At 39.4% G+C, this 25,493-nt stretch overlaps 1 protein-coding gene across 9 annotated transcripts in view; it reads right to left on the bottom strand.

Moving 5' to 3' along the window:
- The window catches only part of fat1a (FAT atypical cadherin 1a), a 74,757-nt gene that overhangs the window by 33,570 nt on the left and 15,694 nt on the right, over nt 1-25,493 (bottom strand). For all 9 annotated transcript variants that reach the window (XM_069193318.1, XM_069193314.1, XM_069193315.1 and 6 more), the window contains exons 3-4: nt 14,391-14,705; nt 3,728-3,789 (exon numbers count right to left, since the gene is read on the bottom strand). In XM_069193318.1, coding sequence (XP_069049419.1) covers nt 3,728-3,789; nt 14,391-14,705 — 377 coding nt within the window. The remainder of the gene's footprint in view (nt 1-3,727; nt 3,790-14,390; nt 14,706-25,493) is intronic.

Raw genomic sequence — 25,493 nt, forward strand, 5'->3', positions numbered from 1 at the left:
TGTAACCAGTAGTATTTGTCCAATTTCTCATGCCTCTCAGCACATACTGTATATAATGGACTGTAACAACAGACAGACATGATAAGCACTACCTGACAGAGGCTTCTCCCAGAGGTAATTACTAACTGCATAACTGCAAATGGAGATATGACAGGAATTTTATACAAAGTATAGTCATTTCATATTGGAAATGGATTGTATTTCATGTATCATTACACTGAGACAAACTGCTCATTAAAATCTCAGACATCTCCAAAAATGAGGGAATCAGCTCCTCAGACTTATTGGGATATAAAATGAGCAAGAAGCTTTACGCACAGCAGTTCAGCATGCACGCATTATTCAGATGAGGTAGACTCTAGTGCTATTGTGATAACCTATCATTCTAATCTGCCATTTTATATGAAAATGTGCCGTTACCCATGCATTACAGCCTATGCATCTAACAGGGCCTTCAGTGTGAAATTTGAGGATGAACTCATTTGTCCACAGAGAATTCAATTCCACCTGACTGTGGAAATCCACCAGAAAGCAGTACAACCACATAGATATCTGATACTTCAGCCACATCTTTACTTAACCTGAACATACACAACAGTAGGTGTTGAAAAACGGCATTCAACAGGAAGCTGGGAATCAAATTAAACCCTGAGAATGTAAGCATCCTAGTCAGTGGGGAATTCTGCAAGCCTAGAAATGTTAACAGCACCTTTCATGATGTGGGCCAGATCTTGGTGCAGTACAACATTAAGCACACCACAGTCATGCACTACTACAGCCGCCAGCGCAAATCTGCAAATGCTACACAATAACACTGTTGAACACTGTGTGCACAAAGTGTCCCTGTTAGCATCACTTCAGGTGTGTAACTATCACGTCATGCTGGCACAGCCCCGCAGGAGCTGTGTGGATCCTCATAAGATCAGTAAGTAAATTTTAGTTCCAGAAGCCAAGCAAGAGACACAACTTAACTCACTCAGCCAGCCAGCTGATTTTAAAAGTAACACTCTGACTGTAACTTTAATAAAAAGAACTGGAGTTCTGTTTATATTCTCTATTTATGCCCAAACTACAATGCACTCATCGTGTTGTGTCAGAACACACTGTAGGAAAGGAAGGACACCACTGCTCATCACTGCTGTAAACATGAGATCTCTGGCTGCATCATTAGGATGTGCAGTTTCCCCAGAAGGTGTACAGGAGGGGGTCCAGGCGGATGAGCACTTGGAAGCAGTAAACATTCCCAACCTCTCCTCTGTGTCGGAGATGGCCGTGAGATTGCCAGTCCAATACTCAGAGCTTACTGTCACTTCCCCATAGTTACTGGTTTTCATTAAGTAATAAACAATGCCATTTACCTCCCAGACAATTGCCTCACAAGAATACATTTGGTAGTGAGTGACTACTCGATTCAAGGATCTCATCCTGTTTCTTTAAAGAAAACAGGGTGTACGCTTCAGTAACATGGCTGGGTACCTCATTCCAGCCCCTCACAATCCTTCAATTAAACAGCTGTCTCCGGCTTTCGGCTTGAAATGCACTTTCACATAGTCTCTTCTAGTTCTGGCATTCACTGTTGATCCTACAGAAGTCCCCCTGATTAAGCGTCACGGCCTTTGAGAATTTCAGATCAGGTCCAGTTGCAATCGCCCGGGTGCGAGACTAAAAACGCTTAGTTCTGTAACCTGTCAGCTGAGGACATTCCTTTCCCTCCAGGAATGCATCTGGTTGCTGTCTGGACTGATTGCAGTGCAGCAATATCTTTATAGCAACATATTTACTGATAGTAATGTAATGTGCCGCACACTGTTATGACTGCCAAGGGAACAGGTTGTGAAGTTTTTATGCTAATATTTTATTTTCAACTTTTGTTGAATAATGGTGAGGATACAATGTCAAAATAATGTGCATGGCAATCTCCACACCAAAAGTTAGCTCTCATGTTAACAGAAGTGACATTCAGCATTTTTCCCCATTCCTGAAACTCTTCCCCTGAGCAAGTCCTGAGTCATAAGCTGTGAAAATCTAATAGAAATTGACTACACTTAAATAAGATGGTTTTACAATGTAAACTTAAAGAGACAATAAAACACTTGTTATTGAACAGTCAAATCTTACACAAGATACCATCATGATCGTGTTCTTAATTATCTTAAGTTAAAAAAAAACATCTTCAAATAACAGCCTACTATTATATTTTCTGAACATCAGTGGATAAAAATAAAGTTCAGAATCTCCATTTTGATGTACAGTACAAGAAAGTAAAAGTATACAAAAATAAGGCTTTGCCTTTGTTACAATACGACAAAAAAACACTGTGGTCCATCCTGGCATTCCAGAACTTAATTTTCCTTTATTTGGTAATATACTTTGCAATGTTAAACTTGTCCCAGTGGTTGCATAGCAACACACTCCCAGAAGGAAGTCGGAAATGGCGTTTTTGTGGACTCCATTTTGGTTCAACTTCCTGCCTTCGGCATGAGTACAATATAAAAAATGCACTTACAAAAACAAGTGCGAATCACCCGATCTTCCAGATTACAGGCAGTTTTACTCTAAGGAAGGCTAAAGTCTGCTGTCTTTACCAAAGTTCAAGAAATTGACTTTACATTTACTCGAATTAAACATCAGGCGGCTGAAGGAAGGCTATCTAAGGTCTTTAACATATTTAAGAGAACAATGAAGGTTGACTTCAATTTAGCAAGGCTCTCGGATATATAAAGGAGTTTGTCATGTAATAGTGGCACAGCACCTGCATATTATGCATTGTGGGTTCTCTAAATAGTGCCTTTCTATTTCTAACTGCCTGAATTTCTTTTAAGTGTATCTTTTCTCCACATGTGCTTTATACATTGAAAATCACTGGTAATTCCTGGAAGGAGGCTAATGTTAGTTTAAACAGATTTTCAAATATTCCTCCCTAGAAACATATTTTACATAGGCTTTAAAAAGTAAATGCAAGACTAGATTGCTTGTATACATTTTGCACTTCTTTAGATAACCAGTCATTTCTAAAAGGGAAACCAATGTTTTCTAACCACAGTTTAGAGGCCTGCAGCACATTTTGTTGATTGTGTATTAAGCTGGTCGGTAGTATGATATATAATATTTTGCATTATTAGTGTATTAAAACAGTATATGCTTCCATTGAGCAAACTGAAGTTATAAATACAGTTATACAGGAAATACAAGAAATTAAAATTCACATCTGCACAAATAATATAAGAAAATAACATGCTTCATAGTCCTTTTCAAACTTTTAAAACAGATAGTTAATTGGACCATGAAGATGCATGTTTCTTACAACAATAAAAGTATTTAACAAGCAGTCAAAATGTAATTTAACCTCACCATTACATCCCCTCTCCTGGAAAATTTCCCAAAAAGGTCAATTGTCAGATCGATAATTAAGAAAAAAACAACAATATACTATACTCCCACGTTTCCTTCTCAAAAATCAAGAATCTAAACATTTCCTCCTCAAGAATCAAAATCCCTGAATTGTTCCTTTACTCTCTCTGAATCAACTTTAAACCCGTTGAGTGTCCGGCTCCTGGGTATATAACCCAAACAACTAAATACCATGATTTCAATCAGAGAAGTGAGGATGAAACATTCATAAAACATTCAATATAAACAAAAAGAGTTATCCAGGAATCCCTGAAATCTACAGAAAACTGACCATAAAGTGGGCAAGCTTTAGCACATGAACTAAAAAGGACCTTACTTCAAGAATATGTTCCGCTTGCTGCTCTCGATCCAGTTTCCTTGAAGTAGTTGTTACCAGACCTGATGAAAGAAATGGTAAAAGCGATTAAAACATTTTACAGCAGACTTCATCACAAAAATGCAATATGGTTTTCTAGATGATTTTTTTATTTTTTAAGATTAACATTACACTTCAACCATCGCAGTACCGAACAGCAGAGCCTTTTCTTTTTACGCAGGCTTCCTGATCATCCCTGCTCATTGGCCTGACCACCACTTACACTAAAAAATAAATTACTACATCAGAACTGATCGTGACGGTTTTAAGCCTTTTCCTTCTTTAAACTACCACTTCTAAAATCACAGATGAGGGGATAAATATGTAAAAAACTGTTCAGTTAGGACACAGATTTAAATGTTCCTAGAGGCAGTGGTATTTCACACCATTCCTAATTGTTTCTTTTAAGATAGTTGTGAAAAAGGCATCAAATGGCCTTTTAAATTGCCTTTCCTTTGATCTTCTCGTGGATTTTCTACTCACTCAGCCAGTCTCTCATTATTAGATGCTAAATACCGCAGGAACTTGTTAACAGCACTCAGATGCAACAGAAAGATATTGCTTTCAGGTTTGCTCCAAGCTGAGCAAATGTTAAGTAAGGAGGTGCTGTGATTTTAAGCAAAAGTCTGCAGCCTTCAAAGTTAAATAAAAACAATGCTGCAAAATGTGGCGCAGAGATCAGGGCTCTGGTACAAACACTGTACCATAAACGTGCACAAATATGAATCACTTTGGATAAATGTGTCTGCCAAATCAATAACGTCAACAATAACACTTCCAGCGAATGTAGTAGTTATAAACCAAGAAGACAAGTCAAACAAAAAGAGCTAAATGAGAGCAGTACCGATTTAAAACAGCACATGAAAAGTCAGTGAAGCGCCTTCAAAACTGTATGTTGGAGTTAAACATACTTATCCAAACTTGTTTAAGAATGTGCATTTATTCCTGAAAATGTTATTCATCTTTTTTTTTAGAAGAGCAAGCTACACCATGTATACCGAGCATGTTGCTGCCACTTTAAATTTAAATTTAAAGTTATTATTTTCACTCCCAGTTTAATTGTAACCTTGCAAGAAGAGAATGCAGAATCGATGTGCCAGCCCTGACCGCATAAGAAATCTTTTACTACCACACTGCATCTGATTAGCATAAAAAAAGGATTTCCGAAACCCAAGCCGATGGGCACATATGCTAAGACAAGAATAGCAAGCCACAACTTACAACTTTGTAAAAATAGTACTGCGATTTATTCCGCTGAAAATAAATGGCTTATTTTTTTCTGGAAGTTCCACATACGCTTTATAAATACAACCCCAACTAAAATTCACATTTTCATTTGCAAAAGCTGGAATACCATCGTAGATAAAACATGTTGACGAGGCTAGCCAAATACAATTACTAAGCAGGTTACAAAAAGGTGCAATATCATTAGGATTAAATACAAAATTAATTTGAAGTTCCATCATGTGCATTACATTTTTAATTACCATTTTATTCTAAAAGGTGAACCGATTTTAAAAGATTGTCTCGTGCTTAACTCCAAAATATTTCAAAATTACTGCTCTGTAAAGAACTCCGAAGCCCATTTTATTAAAACCTCCTTCAGCCACAAACAGATGCAGACATTTTTAAAAGAAAATGCACTTACATAATTTCTAAAAATCCTCCAACGTATGCAAATAATTAATTCTCTATATTAAAAACCTACTGTTAGATTTGCTTTAAATATTATACGCTGATAAAAGATAACACAGCATGATAGATTTTATTTGCTTTTACTGCTCAGGGCAAAAAACCCATGTGTTAAAGTGTGCTGTCTTTATTGCATTCATTTCAAAACATTTTTCAACATCTAACAAGAGGCATGTAGTCACGGTAACAGGAGACAAAGAAAGCTTATTACACAGTCCCCGGGGACTGCCCAGAAAACACACAAACTCACAGCACTCCCGAGTTTCACAGACCCAGCTGTTTGCAAAATACTAAGGATTACTGATCTCTGCAACTTTTGTTGGAACGGTCAAAAGTTAACGGCTCTGTGAGAGGTATACTGTACCTCTCAGCCCCTAAATTTTATCTGCCAGAACTGAAGACGGTTGCTTAAACTAGTCTTGGTGCCTTCGGCTAGAAATGTGCAAGGTTCCTTGTTTATCCTTTGATGTTAGGGTCTCAGGATAATTAAACACTTTCAAGAACACACAGCATTTGTATATGCATTATATATATATATACAGCATAATGATGCATTCAAGCATACTAACACAAAAGCACAGTGATTTTTGCAGGTTGCATCCACATACTCTCGTCAAACCTGTTATATACTGTGTAGGCTGCCGCCCCCCACTCCCACGACATATTATCAGCTGTAAGTCAGCTTCATTATGGGCTAACAGAATAAAGATGCAAATACAGAATTATCCTGGCACTTAACTAACTGTTGCAAGGCTGTTGCCACCACACTTTCTTCTGGTTCAAGAATAAACGTGTGACATGTAACAGAGTAAGCACTTTCCAGCTCAGCTTTCACATTTATAAAGAAAGACCCAATGCATTCATTCAAAATTGTTAACAGAAAAGCTTACATTTTTAAAGCACCGAGCTGATGATTGCAAAAGTTGCCTGTTTTAGCAAGTTATAGAATTAGTAAGGGTTAAGCTACTAGCCTCTCCATGTGCAAATGTACAGGACCTGACAGATCTCACAGTGTAGAACCACCCCCCCTTCAATTAAACGCCTTAAACTTTTTGTACAGAATTTGCACAGAAGGGGCTGTTGTTTAAACTATACAAACTAGCACGGCACACTTCCAAAAATATTGACTCTCGTGGTAAATACGGCGTATTGACATCACCTATAAATATTCCAACTTGAACCCATAACTGACTCATCAGGTGGCTCTCCTAGTCTTTAAACCAAGATCAGTCTATTTTCTAAAATTACAGTTTTTTACAAAACCATTTTTCAATGTAGAATTATACAAACGACATACAGATGACATCAACTGCAAAGAATATATGGATATGCCAAAAATAGTCAAAGATGGTCAACATCTCATGAAGTACAAAAACTTACAGACATAAAAAAGAAACAGCACAGCTTACTGCAAACTGTTCTAATCCAAACATATTATTTTAGCAGGAAGGAATTCCACACATCAGACAGAACCCGGCATTCCATCCATCTTAAATATAGGGAATGGGTTCCTTTAGGCCACACTCTACAGCTTCCATGAAATAAATTCAGACAGTTCATTCTACTCTCTTTGCTGCAAACTTTGCATTTCATTCCTCTTCCCAAAATGAAGCATTGCAGAATCATGGATACTCTCGAGCAGTTTTCAGTGCTTTCCACTGTTTACTGCCAAAAGAACAAAGGCATAAAGGAAACCGGAGCATTAATGAAAACCCATTAACCCCCAGCTGTGTGATTAACAGAGGAGAACAGACGGATATCCATATAAGAAAATTGGCAATCAATATTAAAAGCAAAATCTCAGTGTATTCATACAATAAAATGATTCTTTGTAGGTTTATGTTGGATAAAAATAAAACACAATATTGAACCAAGAAGAAAGCAATGGAAGAAAAAATAGGATTTGCAATTACTTCTGTAAGTAATGAAGTGAATCGAAAGAAAGTAAGAAAAAGATTGCATATTAAACACTGCAATTTTAAAGTGTTTTAATAAACTCTAAAAACAATGAAGCTGACATCTTAAAACATGCTGCCAGACTGATCTTTTTAGAAAGATGATCATGCACACATGAAAGTCGTGGAGGTTTCTAAATTACAAAGTGGTTTAAACAGCACAGTCACAAGCAACACACACACACACAGTATACATAAGTCTATTACAAAAAAGCATCACATAAATGCAGATTCACTTAAATAGAATTCTGGAAAATGTAGGCAGATTAATCAAATTGTGCAAAGAACTCAACACGCAGCTTCATTAAAATGTACATCTGCATCCCAGTGCTTAATAAGGGGTCAATTTAGAGGAAACCACTAAATCCTTCTGGATTTGGCCTCTTTTCTTTTGCTACACTGAAACATTGCACAGTAGATTAAATAGTGCAATAATTCAAAACCACACTTAAGTCTGCATTCCTCAACTGAAATTCTCAACTATAACCATATTATTAGAAAACTACTACAGTATATCTTTATGCACGTAATAGCAATTCTCTTGTTAAATGTAAAAAAAAAAGGCAAGGTGTGATCTGACACTTGTGTTTTACAACAGATGTATTTAAATCCATTTAATCAGAAACAACAGAAGAGCAGCCTCACCCCATGAGTTTTCTTAACCTTCGTTTGGGATGGCTGTGGTTCACTGAAAACTGCAGGAAACTGCAGGAAGTTGTTGGAGGTAGTATCAATTTCCTATTTGGGTTTCCGAGCTCTCCGCGGGGTCTTTGAAAACATGCTGACATTGTTCTGAACACAGAAGGCGTTGCTGAAAACTGATATGAGGAAGCAGGATGAGGATGATTTGCTGTTAAACCCACTGGCTATGAGCATTTCACTGCTTTTCATGTTACTCCAGGGATTAGTGATGCATATAAACCTGACAGAGAAATCCATACTCGCATGAATTGCTGAGATATTTCTTTTCAATTTACTACAGTGACTAGGTCCCTGCTGCAAGCATATTACAGGTTCACACTTCATTTTCATAGCCATGAACCTGGGAGAGCTACTCTCTTCTTTCAATTTGGTCTTTACTTTTAAAATGCCCCACTTCTAGGGGAGACACAATAGAGTCTGTTTTCATACACTGGTACATTAAAGTTTAATACCCGAGTCCAACTACAGAGGATAAAACCAAATAGTCTTTTGCCAATTACAACACTGTGCAGTAAGAGAACGCTGTGGCCACTTAACTCTGAGCTACACTCTCTACTGGGATGCACTAAGGCATCCAACAAAACTCCTTTTTACAGACTGCACACAACTCCGCCACAAGCGAAAAAACAACAACTAAAAGACCCCCATGTAATTGCAAAGGTCAATGTCCCCAGATTTTTAGACTTGTAGCATAATGGCAATATAGGAAGATAATGAGCCTCAAGCTGATGGTAAGATGTTTGAACTGTATCATTCTGGACAATTTAATTCTTATGTAGGAAGGAAATAACTTCAGGAAGTTATCCTGATTCACTTTTGGCTTAGTTTATCATATCTGCCTGGAGCTGAGAAATGACTCGGTCCATGCTAATACTGTGCTCTCAGCTGTCAATTTAACACAGTGAAGATCATGCATGCCTGCATTAGAGGCCTTCAAAAAGACAGAGGAATAACAGTTCATCAATGTTTCCTATAATCCCAAACATTACAATTAAGTAGGTTACCTGCTGTCCATAAAAATGACAAGACAGTTTTACATAGATATGTTTTATTCAAACCTGCCCTTTTGTCAGTTTAATCCTCTATGTACTGCTCCTTCTGTTTGTGCCTTTCAGCATCTGTGAGCTGCATACAAATGAACTTTCATCCCACTTAACAAAAAAGATATGCTATTGTTCAGACTCTTAGACAAAAAAAAAAGTCCTGAAAGTCCGCCACAGATTTTTCAAACACACCTTCAAGCAAGACTCAAAAATCGTCCTTGAGAGCTTGACACACTGCTGATCTCTGATCACCTCAAAGGGCTTTATTACACAGATCCCAATCTTAATCGCCTGGTGTATGACACATTCAGATGCATGCTTCTGACATGCTGGCCACTGGCCACACGGCACCACTGTGCTCCAAAGAGCTCCCCTTTGAAAATGCTAAGGTATGTGGCACAGAGCGTCGCCTATGCCTCACCACAGTCACCGAAGCGCAACATACGTGGGCAGCATCAATGGCATGCCCGACAGCAACACCTCCTCGCGCCAAGCTGGATGGGCACTCCCGGCGCGGGGCTGCCCGGCCTTGACGCCAGGACGCCCGACATGAATGGGACCGCGGCACACGCAGGCAGAGAGGTACCGACATCAAACGCGGTTTTTCAAACTGCCCGAAAGGTGCCAAGATACTGATTCGGCCCATCCGCAAAAGTCTCCATCGTTTGGAGAACAAACGAGGGAAACGTGACAAGAACAAAGCTTCGGAGGCCTGGGAACCGCTGAATGTGCCCAGCTAAACGGCTGTTTTTTTTCGCTCCTAGATTTACTGCAGGAATGTTCGGGAAATAAACTTTGCTGGCCCGACCCGTATTCTTTTCTTTAATCAATGAGAAGAAAGGTAGTCGACACTTGATTTCAAAAAAGATTTTGATATTAAAGAAAGGCACTTTCTGAAGCTCAAGATTTTGGGGCTTAACGATTGATCTTTTTTTGTGAAGTGTGACGAGCTTGTTTGCAAAGCCCCTAGAAATATGTGAAAAGGACAAATGTGATTCCTGCAGGTCTCTGTTAATACACACTGGTGCCGTATTCGGTCTTGGGTAATCCGAGAGAGTTTCTCCCGCAACAGAAAGATGACGCACGCCAGTGTAAAAACTTAAGGAAAATTCTAAATCTGTACACGAGCAGATATCTAATGTGCTGCATCAGTTCTCTGCAGAGCCACAAGTCTGCAACCAAGACTTGTTTAGTAAAGCCGCAACAACAAAAACACCCAGACTCTGCGGCTGCTGGCAGATCTAGGACACAAATAACATTCTTGTTTTTCTCAATAGTTTCATAACGCAAGAAAAACAGTAAGAGGTACAGTTATGTCTTGAGCTTGAAATAATAAACTTTGAAATCTACCTTGTACCTCGCTAAGGGTTGAGGAAGTAACAGACAGCTTGCTGCCCAGCCATGTTGTATATCGATGAAAGCCGATACCCGTTTCATTCAAGAGCTGGATGTGATCCTTGGATCAATTAACTTCTAACTACCAAACGAGTTAGACGGTTCCTAAATGTTCCTAAAATTTTAAATGTAGTGGGTTTCAAATAAATTCAAACAAAAAACAGCCCTCTTTAGGGATTAATCAGAATTATTTTGATTTGCATTAGTGTTATGTAACGCTTTTTAATTACGATCAGGTGAAGCTTTTGTCACATTTTCTTTTAATCGATTCATCTTTCCACCTACACTATTAATAAATCAAATAACCTACCTGCGTATTATGCAGCTGGTAATGTCATATTTACTTATTATTTGGTCTTTGTTGAATTCTGCTCTTTGGCAGGCTGCATGTAGAATAAATTGCATTTTCCTTTTAAACACTGATAAAAAGACCTTTTACATTAATGTGCTAGAGTGTTCCCTAGCTCTGTGAATAGTAATGAATAGTAATTCTATGCAGCTTCTTTATAAACTGTACATTCTTTTTTTGTTGTTTTGCTTTCAGCTCTCGACTCTTATATACAAGGACCAGATCCAAAGAACAAGAAGGCTAACACAGGAATGTGTGGCTCTCGACATCACTGCCCAAACCTTACTGTGCAGCAAACGAGCAAACAACAACACTCAACGAAACGCAGCCCACTTATTCTGCTTGTGCCGGAAGCGATTCAGGTGACTGTAAACGTTAATACCGTACTGACATGAAACTAAAATATTTAGATCACAATTAATTTCAAGGTCAGTCTTGCAAAACCTTGCTGTGCAGTGTGCATTGAAACATCTGCCAAGTGGAATAGAAAAGAAAACTCCAGAAACCCGTGTGTAAACACCAGTTATTGACACAACTGCACAGTTGTGTAGCAGTGAGACTACATAAAGGTGAATGATAAAGAAATGAAGGCTTTCAGTTTTATCATTCACCTTTATGTAGTCTCGCTCCTAGTAACCTTAAAACTTTGATTCATTTTAAAGAGATTCAATTGTATTTCACAGCCCTTGCCAGCGGTGTGCTGCAACAGGTCACATACGACAACAGCCTCAGACAAGTGTGTGGCTGCCTTCTACTAGTGCAGACACAGAATTTCCCTTGTTTCTTCTGGTTCTCAACCTACAATGGCTAAACGTTCCAATAAAAAAATACAATACAGCCGTGATAGGGCGGAGCGGCGGCACTGTGGCTCAGGATCTGCTCCTGTGGCTGGAAGGCTGCTGGTTCAAATCCCGCAGCCGGCAGAGGAATCCTACTCCTATGGGCCCCTGAGCAAGGCCCTTCACCCCCCCAACTGCTCCAGGGGCGCCGTACGAATGGCTGAGCCTGCGCTCTGACCCCAAGCTTCCCTCTCCCTGTCTGTGTGTCTCATAGAGAGCAAGCTGGGGTCTGCGAAAAGACAAATTCCTAATGCAAGAAATTGTACAGGGCCAATAAAGTGATATTATTATCACACGAGAGCTGCGCAATAACTATACACCGTGATACCTGAAGGCTCTACAGCACATTCATACATTGTTTTCTCCTTTCTGCTTCCAGGGTAGATTCATCTCTGCCCGCTACTCTGATCCAGCGCCCCACTCGAACCCCTTCATCAAAGAGTTGACTCATTTTGTTCTGTGTAATTACCCCTAATGTTACCAATTCACCACATGAGAGAACTAACGGGGATTCTTCGATAACTCCTGAAACACGTTTCCGCAAGGAAGAAGAGTGGCTTCATTACCTCCCAGCACATACTACCTATCGCCAAAAACACTGCGGATCAATACTTCATTCTCCCTGTTTTGGTTAATGACGACGTTGTTAGTCAAGAATAATGAATCCCGGAAACAAATTGTATTTAACACCCCCACGTCTCAGTAGAATCGTTGTCCATAATGCGTCTTTATTAGAGGAGAGCAGGAAGTGTTATTTCTTTGGGTGGCTCTATGACAGACAGCTCCAAAGCTGGTAAATTCTCCAACAAGCTCTCAAACACACAAATGGGTTTTACTCACTCAACAGTGCCCTGAATTTAATGTACGCATTGAGTAAAGAACGAGAACATGAATGATAAGTGACAATAAGTGATAATCTGTCAAATGAATATATTCTACTTTATGATTAGACTCAAATCTGTACAGAATGATGCTCCTTAAATTTCCTCTTTTATAAGAAGTATATCTAAAATAAATATCTTTGTCAGTCTGTAGTACCGAAATATCACATTGAATTGTAGAAGACAAGCTGATTTCCTTTCTCAGGATTCTGGAGGTAGCAGAAGAATTTTAATTTATTTTTTAATTTCTCCTCTGGTCCATCTCCTTGTTCACAGTCCTTTGTACATTCTTCCAATGACCTTGCCAACAGAAAATATACTGAATTTGTTATTAGAATAAAAGGCTCCACTCAGGCTAAGCAGGCTTGATCAGTGTGCAATATAATTTCAAAGTTGATCGCAGAAAACATTTTGAGCGGATTATACTGAAGTACAGTTTTTATCCTGAATTCAAAGGACAGCTTTAAATACTGATTTGTTCCATCTATAATCTCAATAAAACAAGAAAATACAAACTACTACAAATACGATTTTTTTCCTTCAGCACAACAACATTAATAAGGACTTTTGTGAGACTGGAGTTTAGTTATACTGCCTTAGAGTAATGTTCAATCTGTTTACATATTTTCACATACATAAGAATTACTTTATGCGTTCAAGAATAAAGTACTAGTTCTTATAGTTAATCAAGGACTATTAAACTAAATATTAAGACTAATATTCTAAACTATAATTTTTAGTGTCTGTAAAACAATAAGGCGTACTGAAATTTTGAAGAAAATCATAATGGGGGATACTTTTTCTACATCAAAATAGGAAATGTTTGGGAACCACAACCTGCATTTTGCACCAGCCGGTAACTGTCTTGAAAAGTCTGCTCTAGGATTTCATTTTTTAAAAAAAATATCATTCACAGAATTAACTTTCCTGACTTTTAAAGATAACTAGGTATTTGAAAAAAGGGCCATGTTCACAAAACGTTTACACTGGGATTTTTTATCATACTTGTGGTAAAAATGACGTTAGGTATGTATGCTTCTAATTACATGGATAGTATGTTTCTACAATACTGCCAGACTGTTCTACTCTGAGTTACCTTTGAAAAAGAACTGGTAGACTACACCTGTTTCATCATTTCCCCTGGACCTCCCAGAGCGACAAGCACATACAGATGCAAATGGAATGGATACTCGTTTTCTGGGGCAGGTCTCTTAACTAAATGGACACATGCTTCCCTTTCAGGTGTATTTTTAAATCAAAGGTTTATATTTATAGAATTCTGAAAGAGCATTTGCGAGCCCATCTGTTTTGTCATTTTCTCTCCCCACATTCTCAGCATTACAGTTGCACACTGCGGGGTTAACGTGCAAGAGATTTCAAAATTTAAATGATTATTTAATTAATTAAGCTATATTTTTCAGGATTATTTAACTGTTAAAGTTAATGACATTTTTTTATACACAAAGATGCAGAAATCTACATACTGGGGATGATATGTTATGACTTGTCCCATGTTAAAATTTGCGAGACGACGATTCAGAATTCATGCCTTCTAGGACTTTTTCTCTTCTCTCGCCCTGTATTTAAGACATGGCAGGAGCATATGTTCCCTACCGAGGTGGCTGAAGCAAGTATATACAGCACCTTGCCATGGGAATCATGTTCTTCACACTGTGAAGTCCAGAATGCCAGCAACTGGACTACAGCGTTAAAACGTCCAGCTGCACAGGACCCGCACGGCACCAACAACCCAAAAGAAAGCTCTTACCGGTCTTAGGGTTGATGGTGAAAAAGCCCTGAGGATTTCCGCTAGTAATCTTATAGGTCAGCTTGTCGCTGGAGTTGGAGTCGGGGTCAAAGGCTTCTATCTGGATGATGGAAACATCCTTCAAGGAGTTCTCCATGACTGAAGGGTAATATACCGGCTTCGCCGTCTGGGGTGCATTATCATTAACATCCTGCACCTCGATGTAGACCTCAATGAAGGAGGAGAGGGGCACAACCCCTTGATCGGTAGCGTAGACCGTCAACCAATAGCGCGAGGTGGTTTCATGGTCCAAAAGTTCTTCCGTTCTTATTATCCCTGCAGGGATGGGAAAAAAAAAGAGAAGAAAATGTCACATTTCAGTTACAATACAGTGCGATGTGAAACAAATTCAATACACAGTGACATTGAAAAGGCATTGTCACAGAACATAGCAAAGAATTATTCATCACATCTTCAAACTGCTTTTTTCGTTCTGGGATAGATATGAACTACCTATAAAGCAGAGAAAAGGGGCAAAATTAAACTTAAGAAAGAGGCTTTTTGTCATGTACAGTATACAATGATAATGCATACAGATTAACATACAATAAGTACAGAGAGAGACAAACTGCGGTCAAGAGCTATAGTGTTCATTCTTGTTCTGCAATCCCTAGAATCACTAATATCCTTTGATCTGTGAACAGATAATGGTCTCCTCGTTCTCATCATACTTCACAGTTTGATATTTGAAATGTCCTTCTTTTTCCGCTACAAGGAGACTATGAAATTGAGAAGGGTGTGTACTGCAAGAAATGTGTTTAGTTTACTCAAGCTCACAAAACGTAAATTTCAGGTAACACATAAACATCTGCAAGTGCAGTTTCCCAAAATGTACACTGCAGTTCAGGTATATAACTTAACACCATCTTGTAGGCAACACACAAACAGCTCTGAGCTGAACGGCTTCACTAGGACAAGGAGAACAACTCCGACATCAATATGCAGAATGTGTTAAAGAGGAGCAAGCTGGGTATTAAAACAGGGATATTTGCAGTCCAGTGATCAGCAAGAATAGACAATAATATTGTCTGTAATTCGTACATGGCGTTTCCAAAACCTTAGAAGCAAATGTATTAAGGAAAACTATATAACTTTCAAGCACCCTAAGCCGATTTAGCAGGTAATTCATACCAGCTCCTTAGATGCACAATTTTCCTAGAATAAGATGACACCAGCCACCACCAATTGTCTAGTATACTGTCATTTCCTTACACTCTGAAATAACGTACAATCCTGCCTTCTAAAAGAGGACACAGGCATCTCGCCTTCTAGTGGATCTGAGGATTGACTGAAGTGAAAAGTCTGTATCCCTTGCAATCCACACATGGAATGTTCACCCTTTTGAGAGGTACTACACTAACACGTCGATTTAAACTTCTGCTAAGTATCAAGAGAAAAGTACCACTTTCCGCTGCAACAAATTCCTTAAGTTACCAGGAAATCACTTTTTGCAGGTGGTGCCATGACATTTTATTGAATGGACTTGGCAGGGCTGAATGTGCCGATTAACATCTGTCATCAAGAGGGCTGATCAATGCAGGGTCTCCTGTGCAAGTCCCAGGCGTGCAGCTTGCATGACCACAGCAATACAACAATACTAAGGAAACAACACAAGTGCCCACACGTGCGATGCATTCTTGACGTCAAGCTGCACATGAGGTCTGGTGGGATTCTGTCCCATTCCTCTCTCCAAGCCTGGACAAACACATGCCTATTCTCTGGTCCCCAAGTCTGAGATGCAAAACACAATCCCAGCTCACCCACAAATCTTCAATGGGGATTGTGTCTGTCCAAGAATCGGCACGAAGATGTGCACTGCCCTGTGGAAGGTGGTCACATCAGAATGAGCCCCCAGGAAGGGCAGCAATTTAAGTCCCAGGACTTGGTCAGAGTGGCTCTGTGCAGGCAGGCTGCCACCCGTCACTGCAAGAGGAGATGTGGAGAGACTTGACACTCCTGTCCAGACTGCCACATCTGGCCCTCCTGGTCTATTATTCCCCAAACTAGCACATAGCACATAGAATGCTGGTTCCTTCTGGGGGTTTTCCTTAATGGGGTTTCAGATCTCTCATTAACGAAGTAATTTAGTGCTTATGTACCAGTCACTGGAGTTAATCAATCAATTAATGAAAATAAACATTTGATCAGCAAACAAAAAACACGTTTTACTTTACTAAAAACCCACATGCAGGAACAGAGTGATAAGTTTCTTTTGATGCTCAGTATATGAAAAAAAAAATGTTTAGCTTAATAACACTTCAGGAAATCATGAACTATTCAGCACTTTGTTTACTGAAACTATTCATTTTAATCAATAAAAAAAATCACAAAAAGTCGTTGTGAAACGAATCTGTGTAGAACTGAATGGCTGTTGGGCTCTGATGCAGGTGAGAGTCTTGCACGGTTTGTGTGTGCGACATGCTGTTGAGTCTTCTGAAGAAGGGCCAAAAGCTTTCTACTCTTCGGTGTGGAATTAACATCTCTTTGTAGCCCCAATGCAGCTCTTAACTCAAACACCTTCACTCACGTACAACATTCTCCTCGGAAGTATGGATGTGAATCTTACCACTTCACTATGGTAAAAGGGACTTCCCAAGTGATTCACTCAAAAAAGGAGTGGTCCCCTGCAGTATACCACTAAACAGGTCAAAGATCAAGACAGTGCACCACAATGCCACATCCTGTATCATACAGTAGAGATAAGACCTGCCCATGTACTGAAGAATTTCCAGTTGCTGTATCAGCATTAGTAATTTTTTACCTCTGTGACTCATATTGCTGGGCTGAACATAAATATTTAACTTTCGCTTCTAAGAAATTATGTCCAAGTCACCCCTCCTCCCTGTGGGTTTTCATCTAGGTTTTCCAATTTTGTCATTACATCTTTAGGATGTTAATATTTATCATCGTAGTGACAGTTACATGCAAACTGTATTTTAATTAAGTCTATATGGAATATGATGAAGGGGAAAAATATACAATATGAAATGGCCCAGATTATAAAAATTAACACGGTCTTCTGTAAAGACTCGGTTACGTTTGCGCATTTGTACACCACACTTAAGTAATGAAACTTAGAATTCTGCCATTTAGTACAAACGGTTTACAATTGATCTTATATAAACCTCGGGTGACACTTACAGTAATACTAGAGGTTTTAAGTACATTTAACAAATTCCTCTTTTCAAAAAAATAATTCCTATGCAAAATGGTCAGAGATAGTATAATGAACACTGAAACCTACCTATTTCACCACTTGAACTGATATTCTTTTTGAAACAAATTGAAAACTTTGTTTTAGCTCCTCTTATAATCGTTTCAATAACGGGTGAATGAGTGAAGACTTAAGTCCACCGTCTATAGTGCTCTGCCAGAGTAGTCTTACAGAAAAGCGTGGTTTGTTAAAACGTGCAGCACTGCCAGGTGGTATTTTCTGAAAACTTTGCTTCCACCACTTTGAGTATTGGTGCTGATTTTCAAAGACTGCATGATCAAGCAAACCCATCAATGGTGAGAATCTCAGACGCCCCTGCAGGAAGCCAACAGGTGCAGGGCACAGTTGTTCCCTATGAAGAGGAGGGAAAGCGTTCGAAAGAAATCAGTGCGGTCAGTGAAGTCTTTCTGACACGGGATCCTTATACTAAAATGAGAACGGGTTGTTCCCTCAGTGTCCTCAGTGCAAGAAACGAGAGCCTTATTGGTGCGAAGAATGTTGTTGCTCTGAAACATACAGGGTGGAAAACATCAGTGAGTAAGAACAACACTGCAGTCCAGGGTAGCAAAAAATTAACAAGTGAACAATTAACAGCCAGGATAGTTTAGACAAACTATCCTCAGGCATGCCTAGGGTAATTAAAACAAATCTTCAGAGCAATCTGTCAAAGTCCACAAATGTATCCCATTTCATTTTAGATTCAATTACAAAGAGCAGAAAATGACCACCAGGTCTCCATCTTGTAAGATAAACCCTACATCCTCCTTAGCGGGAACACAATATTCTTCAGCGTGCTGACTTAAACGTTGGAATATTTATTAGTTTACGGTCTCAAGGGTGAACAGCCCATCCCCTCCCATATTACAAACTAAACATCCTGGAGGTGATAGCTTCAAAGTCATTTATTGTTTGATTTGTTTCCTTCATCAAACATGTCTGCCCCCATTGCCACTCCTGGCAACAGAGACAGTGAAACATTTATCAAAGATAAGCTTCTCTGCAAGAGGGTTTGGGGACTTGCAAGTCATGCCTCTGTTTCACTCAATCATTAATGCTTGATCTCTCAGCAAAGTGTAAGATTCTACACAGCAATTAACCAAAGGCCGAGCCAATGAAACGATATGCAAGTGATAGCGGCAACACATTTATGACATCCATAATATTGGACCCATGTACATGAGTCACTTCGTGGAGTTCAAAGAAAGCGTTCACCCCCTAGTGACACTCTTCCATTTAAGATATTGCATATTGAATTCATTTCAAAGCCGACAATCGAAACAAATTAGAAAGCCAGAAAGATTACTCGTTGTCAAAAGAGGATTGCAGTTTGTAAAAATCCAGCCTTATCCTCTGCACACATTCCCCATACTATTTGCAAGTCTGCTTCAAATGTGGGGCAATACCTACTTTCAGAAAAACACATTAACACAGGATAATTTTAATTCCTAAAATGGCTTAGGCATCTTTACGGTTATTGTTCTGTAATAATTCCTGCTTCAGATTGCACATAACATACATACACACATTCAACTCTTCACAACATTCAACACAGAAGCCATTACAGAACTCAGACATCCTTGATACCTGCCAAGCGAATAAATAGGATTCGTAATATCTACACTCCCATCATCAGCGATCTCTACCCCTGGCAGCACGTGCAATCCCAGCTATCACACTTGAAAGAGTCGGACTTCGAACTGAGCTAGTGCTCTTGATTTGTTTCAATAGCCTCCACATTCCTCAGCCTTTCTAGGCCTCTTTCCTCCCGCTTACATAAACTTTCTCATCAACTTTTCCAGTCCCAGTGACATGCTTTAAATTCCTGTGCTACAGAAAGCTCGCTGTAATGAAACTCCACAGCTACTCCCAAATCCCCCAAGTTTTACAGTTATACAGTTTCCCAGACTTTTCAGTCTTGAGCATCAGAACATAAAAACGCACTTCTCAGTCCTCGTTAGTAGTATTTGATAGGACCTGAAAGTCGGCAATCTGTGTTCAACAGAAAACCTCAAAGCAAACATCCCCACATCCCAACTCCTCAAGATTCGATTCCCTAACCTATACATCACACAGCTCAACAACACTTCAAAGATGGAGGCACACATATTGTGAAAACCATGTTACCTAATATGCCATGATCTAATGGGCCTGAAGCTGTTCACAACTTTTCTTCGACATACATTTGCACCTGTTTAGACAGCTGGCTATTTCACTGGGACAGCTCAGGTGAAGTACTTTGCACAAAGGCTCAACAGCAGGGTCTCACCTGGAATCTCAGCCTGCAGCCTTCCTTCCAGCTGCAGGTCCTGAACCCTGACCATCACACCACACTGGTGGTACTGGGGTGTGACAAATGTGTGCATGATAATGTGGTTACATCACCCCCTCAAAACACCAGCCTGACATCCTCATCCCTGAAGTCACAAAGCAACATGCGGACAGAAGTACTCTGGTCCCTGGACTCCTATTTCTGAAGTTGTAATGTTTCAAAATGTCTTAAGATTTAGGGGTGTGTAATGGATTGTACCACTGAAGAAATTAACTCAAGAGCTATCAAATTGATTTAGTTCATTCTTATAGCACTATGGTGATTTCTGTGATGAATACTCAGAACCCAGAAATCCCAAAGGTTTGTAGTTCGGATAATGATACTTAGCCTCATAAAACCACAAAACACATAATGGATCAACGGCCTTACATGAGCAGAGTTTCATCCAGTCGATGCTTCTAAATACTGCGTAGCGATGTTAGCTGAAATACTGTATATCACTCACAACAATAAAGACATAGGATGAATACTTATGCTTGCTTCATTATGGAAACACAGTCATGAAGTTTCTAGATTATCACATCTCACTATTTAATAAAATCTGCTTGGCTTCTCACAGCCCATGGTGTAAACCATTTTGTGAACTGTGAACAAATATTCCATTTACAATGGTCATCAGGGAAATAAGGAATTCCTCCAACACAACAGTCTTGACAAAATCCACAGCTCACAGCCGCACGACTACAGCAGGGGATGGAATGACCAGAACTTATTACAGTAAATCTTATTCTGTGCAAGTGTTATAGAAAACAGGCCACAAACTGTAATCTTTACTGACAATTTTCCTTCTGGATTCTACTAGTTATCATACTGATTCCACACTTGTCTCTGGTGTTTAAGCAAAATCTATCCATCTAGAAAATGATGCACAATTCATTTTGTATTTCTGTTCTAAACATGTCATGCTCCCTTCTAATCACTTATATTGCATCCCTAACCATTCACAGCGACAAACACTAATCCCATATTATGTGAGCAATGTCAAATAAGGTGCACTTTCATGCATCACAGTAATTAGGGGCGCAGTCATTTCACTACTCCATCTTTCGACATGTAATCGCTGGACAAGACAAGTCAGGGCCACCATGGATACTAGCTGCTATGCAACCCCAAAATGTAGTCAGGCCATGTTGCATTCTACCTGGGAGCAAGACCACAAACTACATTTCAGAAGTAGGGAGTTAATTCACTGCAAGTCACTGCACGCTTCTACTTTATGTATTGTATTTTAGTTTTTTTTTAACTTTCAAATGTGCAGTTTTTGGAGGTTTGGGTTCATATGTTTTTCCTAGAAAACCAGTCTGAAATGTCCCAGAACCTGCTCCTGCACACAGTACTTTTCTGAGGCAGTGTTTATTGAATAATTGCATTTTCTACTAAAAAGAAACAGTGTTACTTCTCACATATGCAGGGATAACAATGTCTGAGGAGATGTAATTTTAGTTCTTATTTTAAATGCAGACACGCAGAAATTCATAATTCTATTGAAATGTTTGCCATGAAAAATAGGTCTTCCTATAACCACAATATTCTTGAAGCATTGAGTATCTGACAGTTATTCCTTGCAGATCTGTGGGTTTTAAAATTAGATGAGGAAATCAGTTAAAAGCAGGAACTTAAATTTTACTTTCCATGGCTATGCAAACACCTTTCAAGATTCATTTCTGAGCCTGGACTATTAAATTTGAAAACCACTTCCTGGTCAACAGTATGCTATTAGACAGTCTTTTAAAGATAAAATAATATACGTTTTGTATCAAGGCACTGTTGCACATCGTTAAATGAGATAAAGCAAAACCTCTTTTCCATCATCTAACAAATGAATTGAAGTCATTGTAATGTTTTCGGAAATATCTCTTTCTCATGCACCATTGTGTATTCTAAAAACAACCTCTCTCCCACCAACAGGGCTCATGTGTTATTAGCAGGCAGTGGGCTGCTGGCACAGGACCCGGCTGAAGCCTATCCCTCTGCACAGCACACCTCGAAACGGCGCCGGGCCGCTAGTTCAAGATGCCACACTGGGAAAACTGTGAGAAATCACATCTGCTTCACACAGCCGAGCAGGGTATTGGAATGTGCATACGGAGACTCAGCCACCATGTCAGCCCAGGCAGGAGAGTGCCAAGAAAAGCCCCAAAACATGTATTATTTAAGGGGATTAATACAGACCTTTCTCGAGGTGCCTGCATAGTTAAAGCATTTACCCTATAAGCATAAATCAATGTTTACACTGCTTGTCAAGTCCACATGCATTATTCCCTAATCATTTTTATCTTGGACTAGTTGATGTGCCCACAACACACATTTACTCTGTGACACAGTCAACCTCTGTTGTTTCTGTTTATTGACCAGGTCTGCAAGTTCATTTTGATTTTATGCAGCATTAACAAAAGCTGATATATATATATATATTCCTACACTTATTTTCTCACAGAATACAAGAAGTGTATTTGCTCCTTAAAATAATATTTTTTTTTTAAATTAGAATTTCTATCTTAGAATTATTTTATCTATTGACTTGAATGTTTGCTGGTTTTATCTATTTACTTTAATTTTCCCTGGGAAGAAAATATACAAAAGCCAAAATTGGAGGAGACGAGCAACACTATAACAGGCACAGCAGAAGCTGCAAAAGAACTTCAAAAGGTTTTGGAAAAACATTTCAGATGGGAAAACATCAGGACAGTTTAATGTAGACACATACACAAGTATTACATGAGGCAGCAAACACAAACTCCAAATACAAATTGGGCACTGAGCTTGAAGAATGAAGTCGTAAAAAGGAAAGCAGTGTGTATGCCAACACGCTTTATTTGCATGTTTTACACATTGTTAGGATATAAATATTTTAATTCGCGGAACTGAAATCAAGGGATGTTTAAATTGCACGATACACCATTAAGGCAGCGCTCATTTCCAGACACCTTGATACTAACGAGACGTGGCTGCGCTGGAAACAGTCCAGGTACATTCCCAGACTCGGAGGAATGGTCACAGAAGACGGCTCCGGGACCCGATTCAAGTATTCAAAACACCCAGAGGCACGGACGGAGCAAACCCAACGGACTTCTTCAGAACCAAAAGCGAAACGAGAACCAGGACAGAACTGGGAACTAAGGGGAAGTGTGCTTAAAGCCCGAGAGCAAGCCGCCGAGAGCAGGCCGGCCTGCTGGGTTTTGGAAGTCGGAGTCACTGATTTTTTACCCCAAATACCTGGATGAGATCCCTCAATCAATTAGCGACTCGGAACCAAACAGGCTAGATGGGCTGAAGAGCCTGAGCTCGTGTGCAAACTTTTTTTTTTTTACCCTCGTGTTCTTTAAAGCATGTCCTGAGGCGCGACGTGGCGCTGTCTCCGCATGGCGGAACAGCATGACCCCGCGGGTCCTTTCAGGCCGGTCTGTGGGCTTGAAGGCTCACGAGAAGCCCCTGCACAACAATGAGGCTGCAGCATTAACATAACAAACAACTGATGAAACACAATAAAACTATTTTTAAACAGACAGGAATGCCCCTAGACAGGGAGATGCAAGCAGTAATTATCTCCCCATGAAATACAAGGAGCATTTTTTTTTTTTAATGGGGGTCACATTCATAATAAATCTCATAAACAAGTATTGTTTGAATGCAACAGGGCAAAATAAATAAAGCAAGACTCACAAGCTCACTGCCTTGCAGGTGAGAAATGATGCAAACCTCCTGTACGAGCCTTGAGATGCTCTTTAGCAGATGATTAGAACAATCTTGTAAGGTAAGAAATTCAAATATAATTAGGTATAATCTTCAAACTTCTTACCTGATCTTGAAACATGTTCACGGTTGAACTACACCTTACTTAAGAGCTGCATGTTTGTTTCAATGTATAATGTTAAACTTGTTTTTACTATATTTTTGCACATTTTAGGTTTTCTTCTATCCTGCTATATATTCCTTTTGCAAACTGAGATTTTTTTTTAACTTTTCATATAGAGTCCTATTACTTATTGCTTCTTTAGTTCGTAAGAATTTCCCAGTGCACAAAAAACTATTGTGCTAGTGCTAGTTTTCAGTTCTTGTCTTATTCCATATTGGAATAATTCATAAGCAATATTTCAAAGCAAATACAATTTGACTGTAGCTGTAAATTCCTGACAGAAATGTTATCAGAAACATGTAGGCTGAATGAGTTGTGCACGGGTTAATTAAAAGCCTTTAAGAATCACCACATGCACTTTTTACATATTGTTCATTGCAGTTTTTAATCTGTTCTAACCCCCGATTATATGCGGAAATTGCACAAAGTTAAAAACTCTTAACTGGATCCCGGTATAGCAGCACAAAGCTTTTAATGTGCTCTAAATACCAGTGTTCTTTGTGCATCACAAATGCACAATGAAAATGTGCCTGCATCATCAAATTAGGATGAACAGCCCAAAACAGTAATACTCAGGAAGCTGGGGTTTTCCGATTCATCACCTGACGTTTAGGTTATAATTTATGTGATGCTGAGAATGGACAGTTCAGTGACTGATAGGAGTGATGCAATTAGAACATGCCTGACGGGACTTTTGCAGAAGGTAGCCCATTAATTCCAGTCCAAGTAACCTTTTGGGACAAGCCCAGACATCTCCCATTGTCACCCCTCTGGATGTTATTTTAACAGCTCCAGTACATGTCTGTGAGCTACACTTGTTGTAGATGTCAAAGCTTCAATTTAATATTACATGATTATTCGGGAGCAGTTACCTCCTACCCTCAGGGATTCTCACTGGGTTTTTTTGTTTTTATGAAGAAGAGGTCTGCCTTCTGCAAAAAAAAATAATTACTGACTATAAACCTACACTGCAACTACCAGTATTCATGAAATACTGAAAGCAAACGAAAAGAGTATTCTAAGAAACGGCACAAAAACAAAGCAAAGATTCTAAAGGAACCCGTGTGAATATGTACACAGTTCTAAAAATGGTATTTTTCAATGTCATGACAACAGAGAATGCAAGTTATACGAGGAGGTGTCTTTGCAGCGCAAGCTACTTTTAAAAAGTGTGCTGTGTGCTCTGCATTTAGTACTCTCCAATCAACTTTAACCCCCTGCACATTCCTGGCCCGGTTGCTCAGGCAACATTTCTCAGGCAAAGACCATGTGGACTCGTGCGCTTTTCCAACTGGACTAAAGGGGGTCACGCTTCTGGCTCGAGCGCCGCATTAAAGAGGAACGTGGTCAGAGGCCGTTACTTCAGTTCTCTCAGTCTCCCAGGAAGACACCAAGGCCAGGGTGCACTTCAGCAGCCAAACATGGAAAGACACACCATTCAGCACATACCTCCCTTATCTAGCATCGCTATGAATCAGCCTACCTCTCATTCATAACAGGAAGGGCAGTCTAAGGGCAGTGCCTTTGGATGAGGCAAATCTACCAGCGGAACTTTGTTGCTGCATGTCAAACTATTTCAGCTGCCTGTACAAAGAGCTCTTTGAGCCCAAGGTCTGCAAACAATACGCAAGGAAAAGGGCAATGCCTGCGTGCGTCTCTTTCTTC

This window comes from Lepisosteus oculatus, chromosome 1 (assembly GCF_040954835.1).
Source record: "Lepisosteus oculatus isolate fLepOcu1 chromosome 1, fLepOcu1.hap2, whole genome shotgun sequence".
Taxonomy (NCBI): Eukaryota; Metazoa; Chordata; class Actinopteri; order Semionotiformes; family Lepisosteidae; genus Lepisosteus; species Lepisosteus oculatus.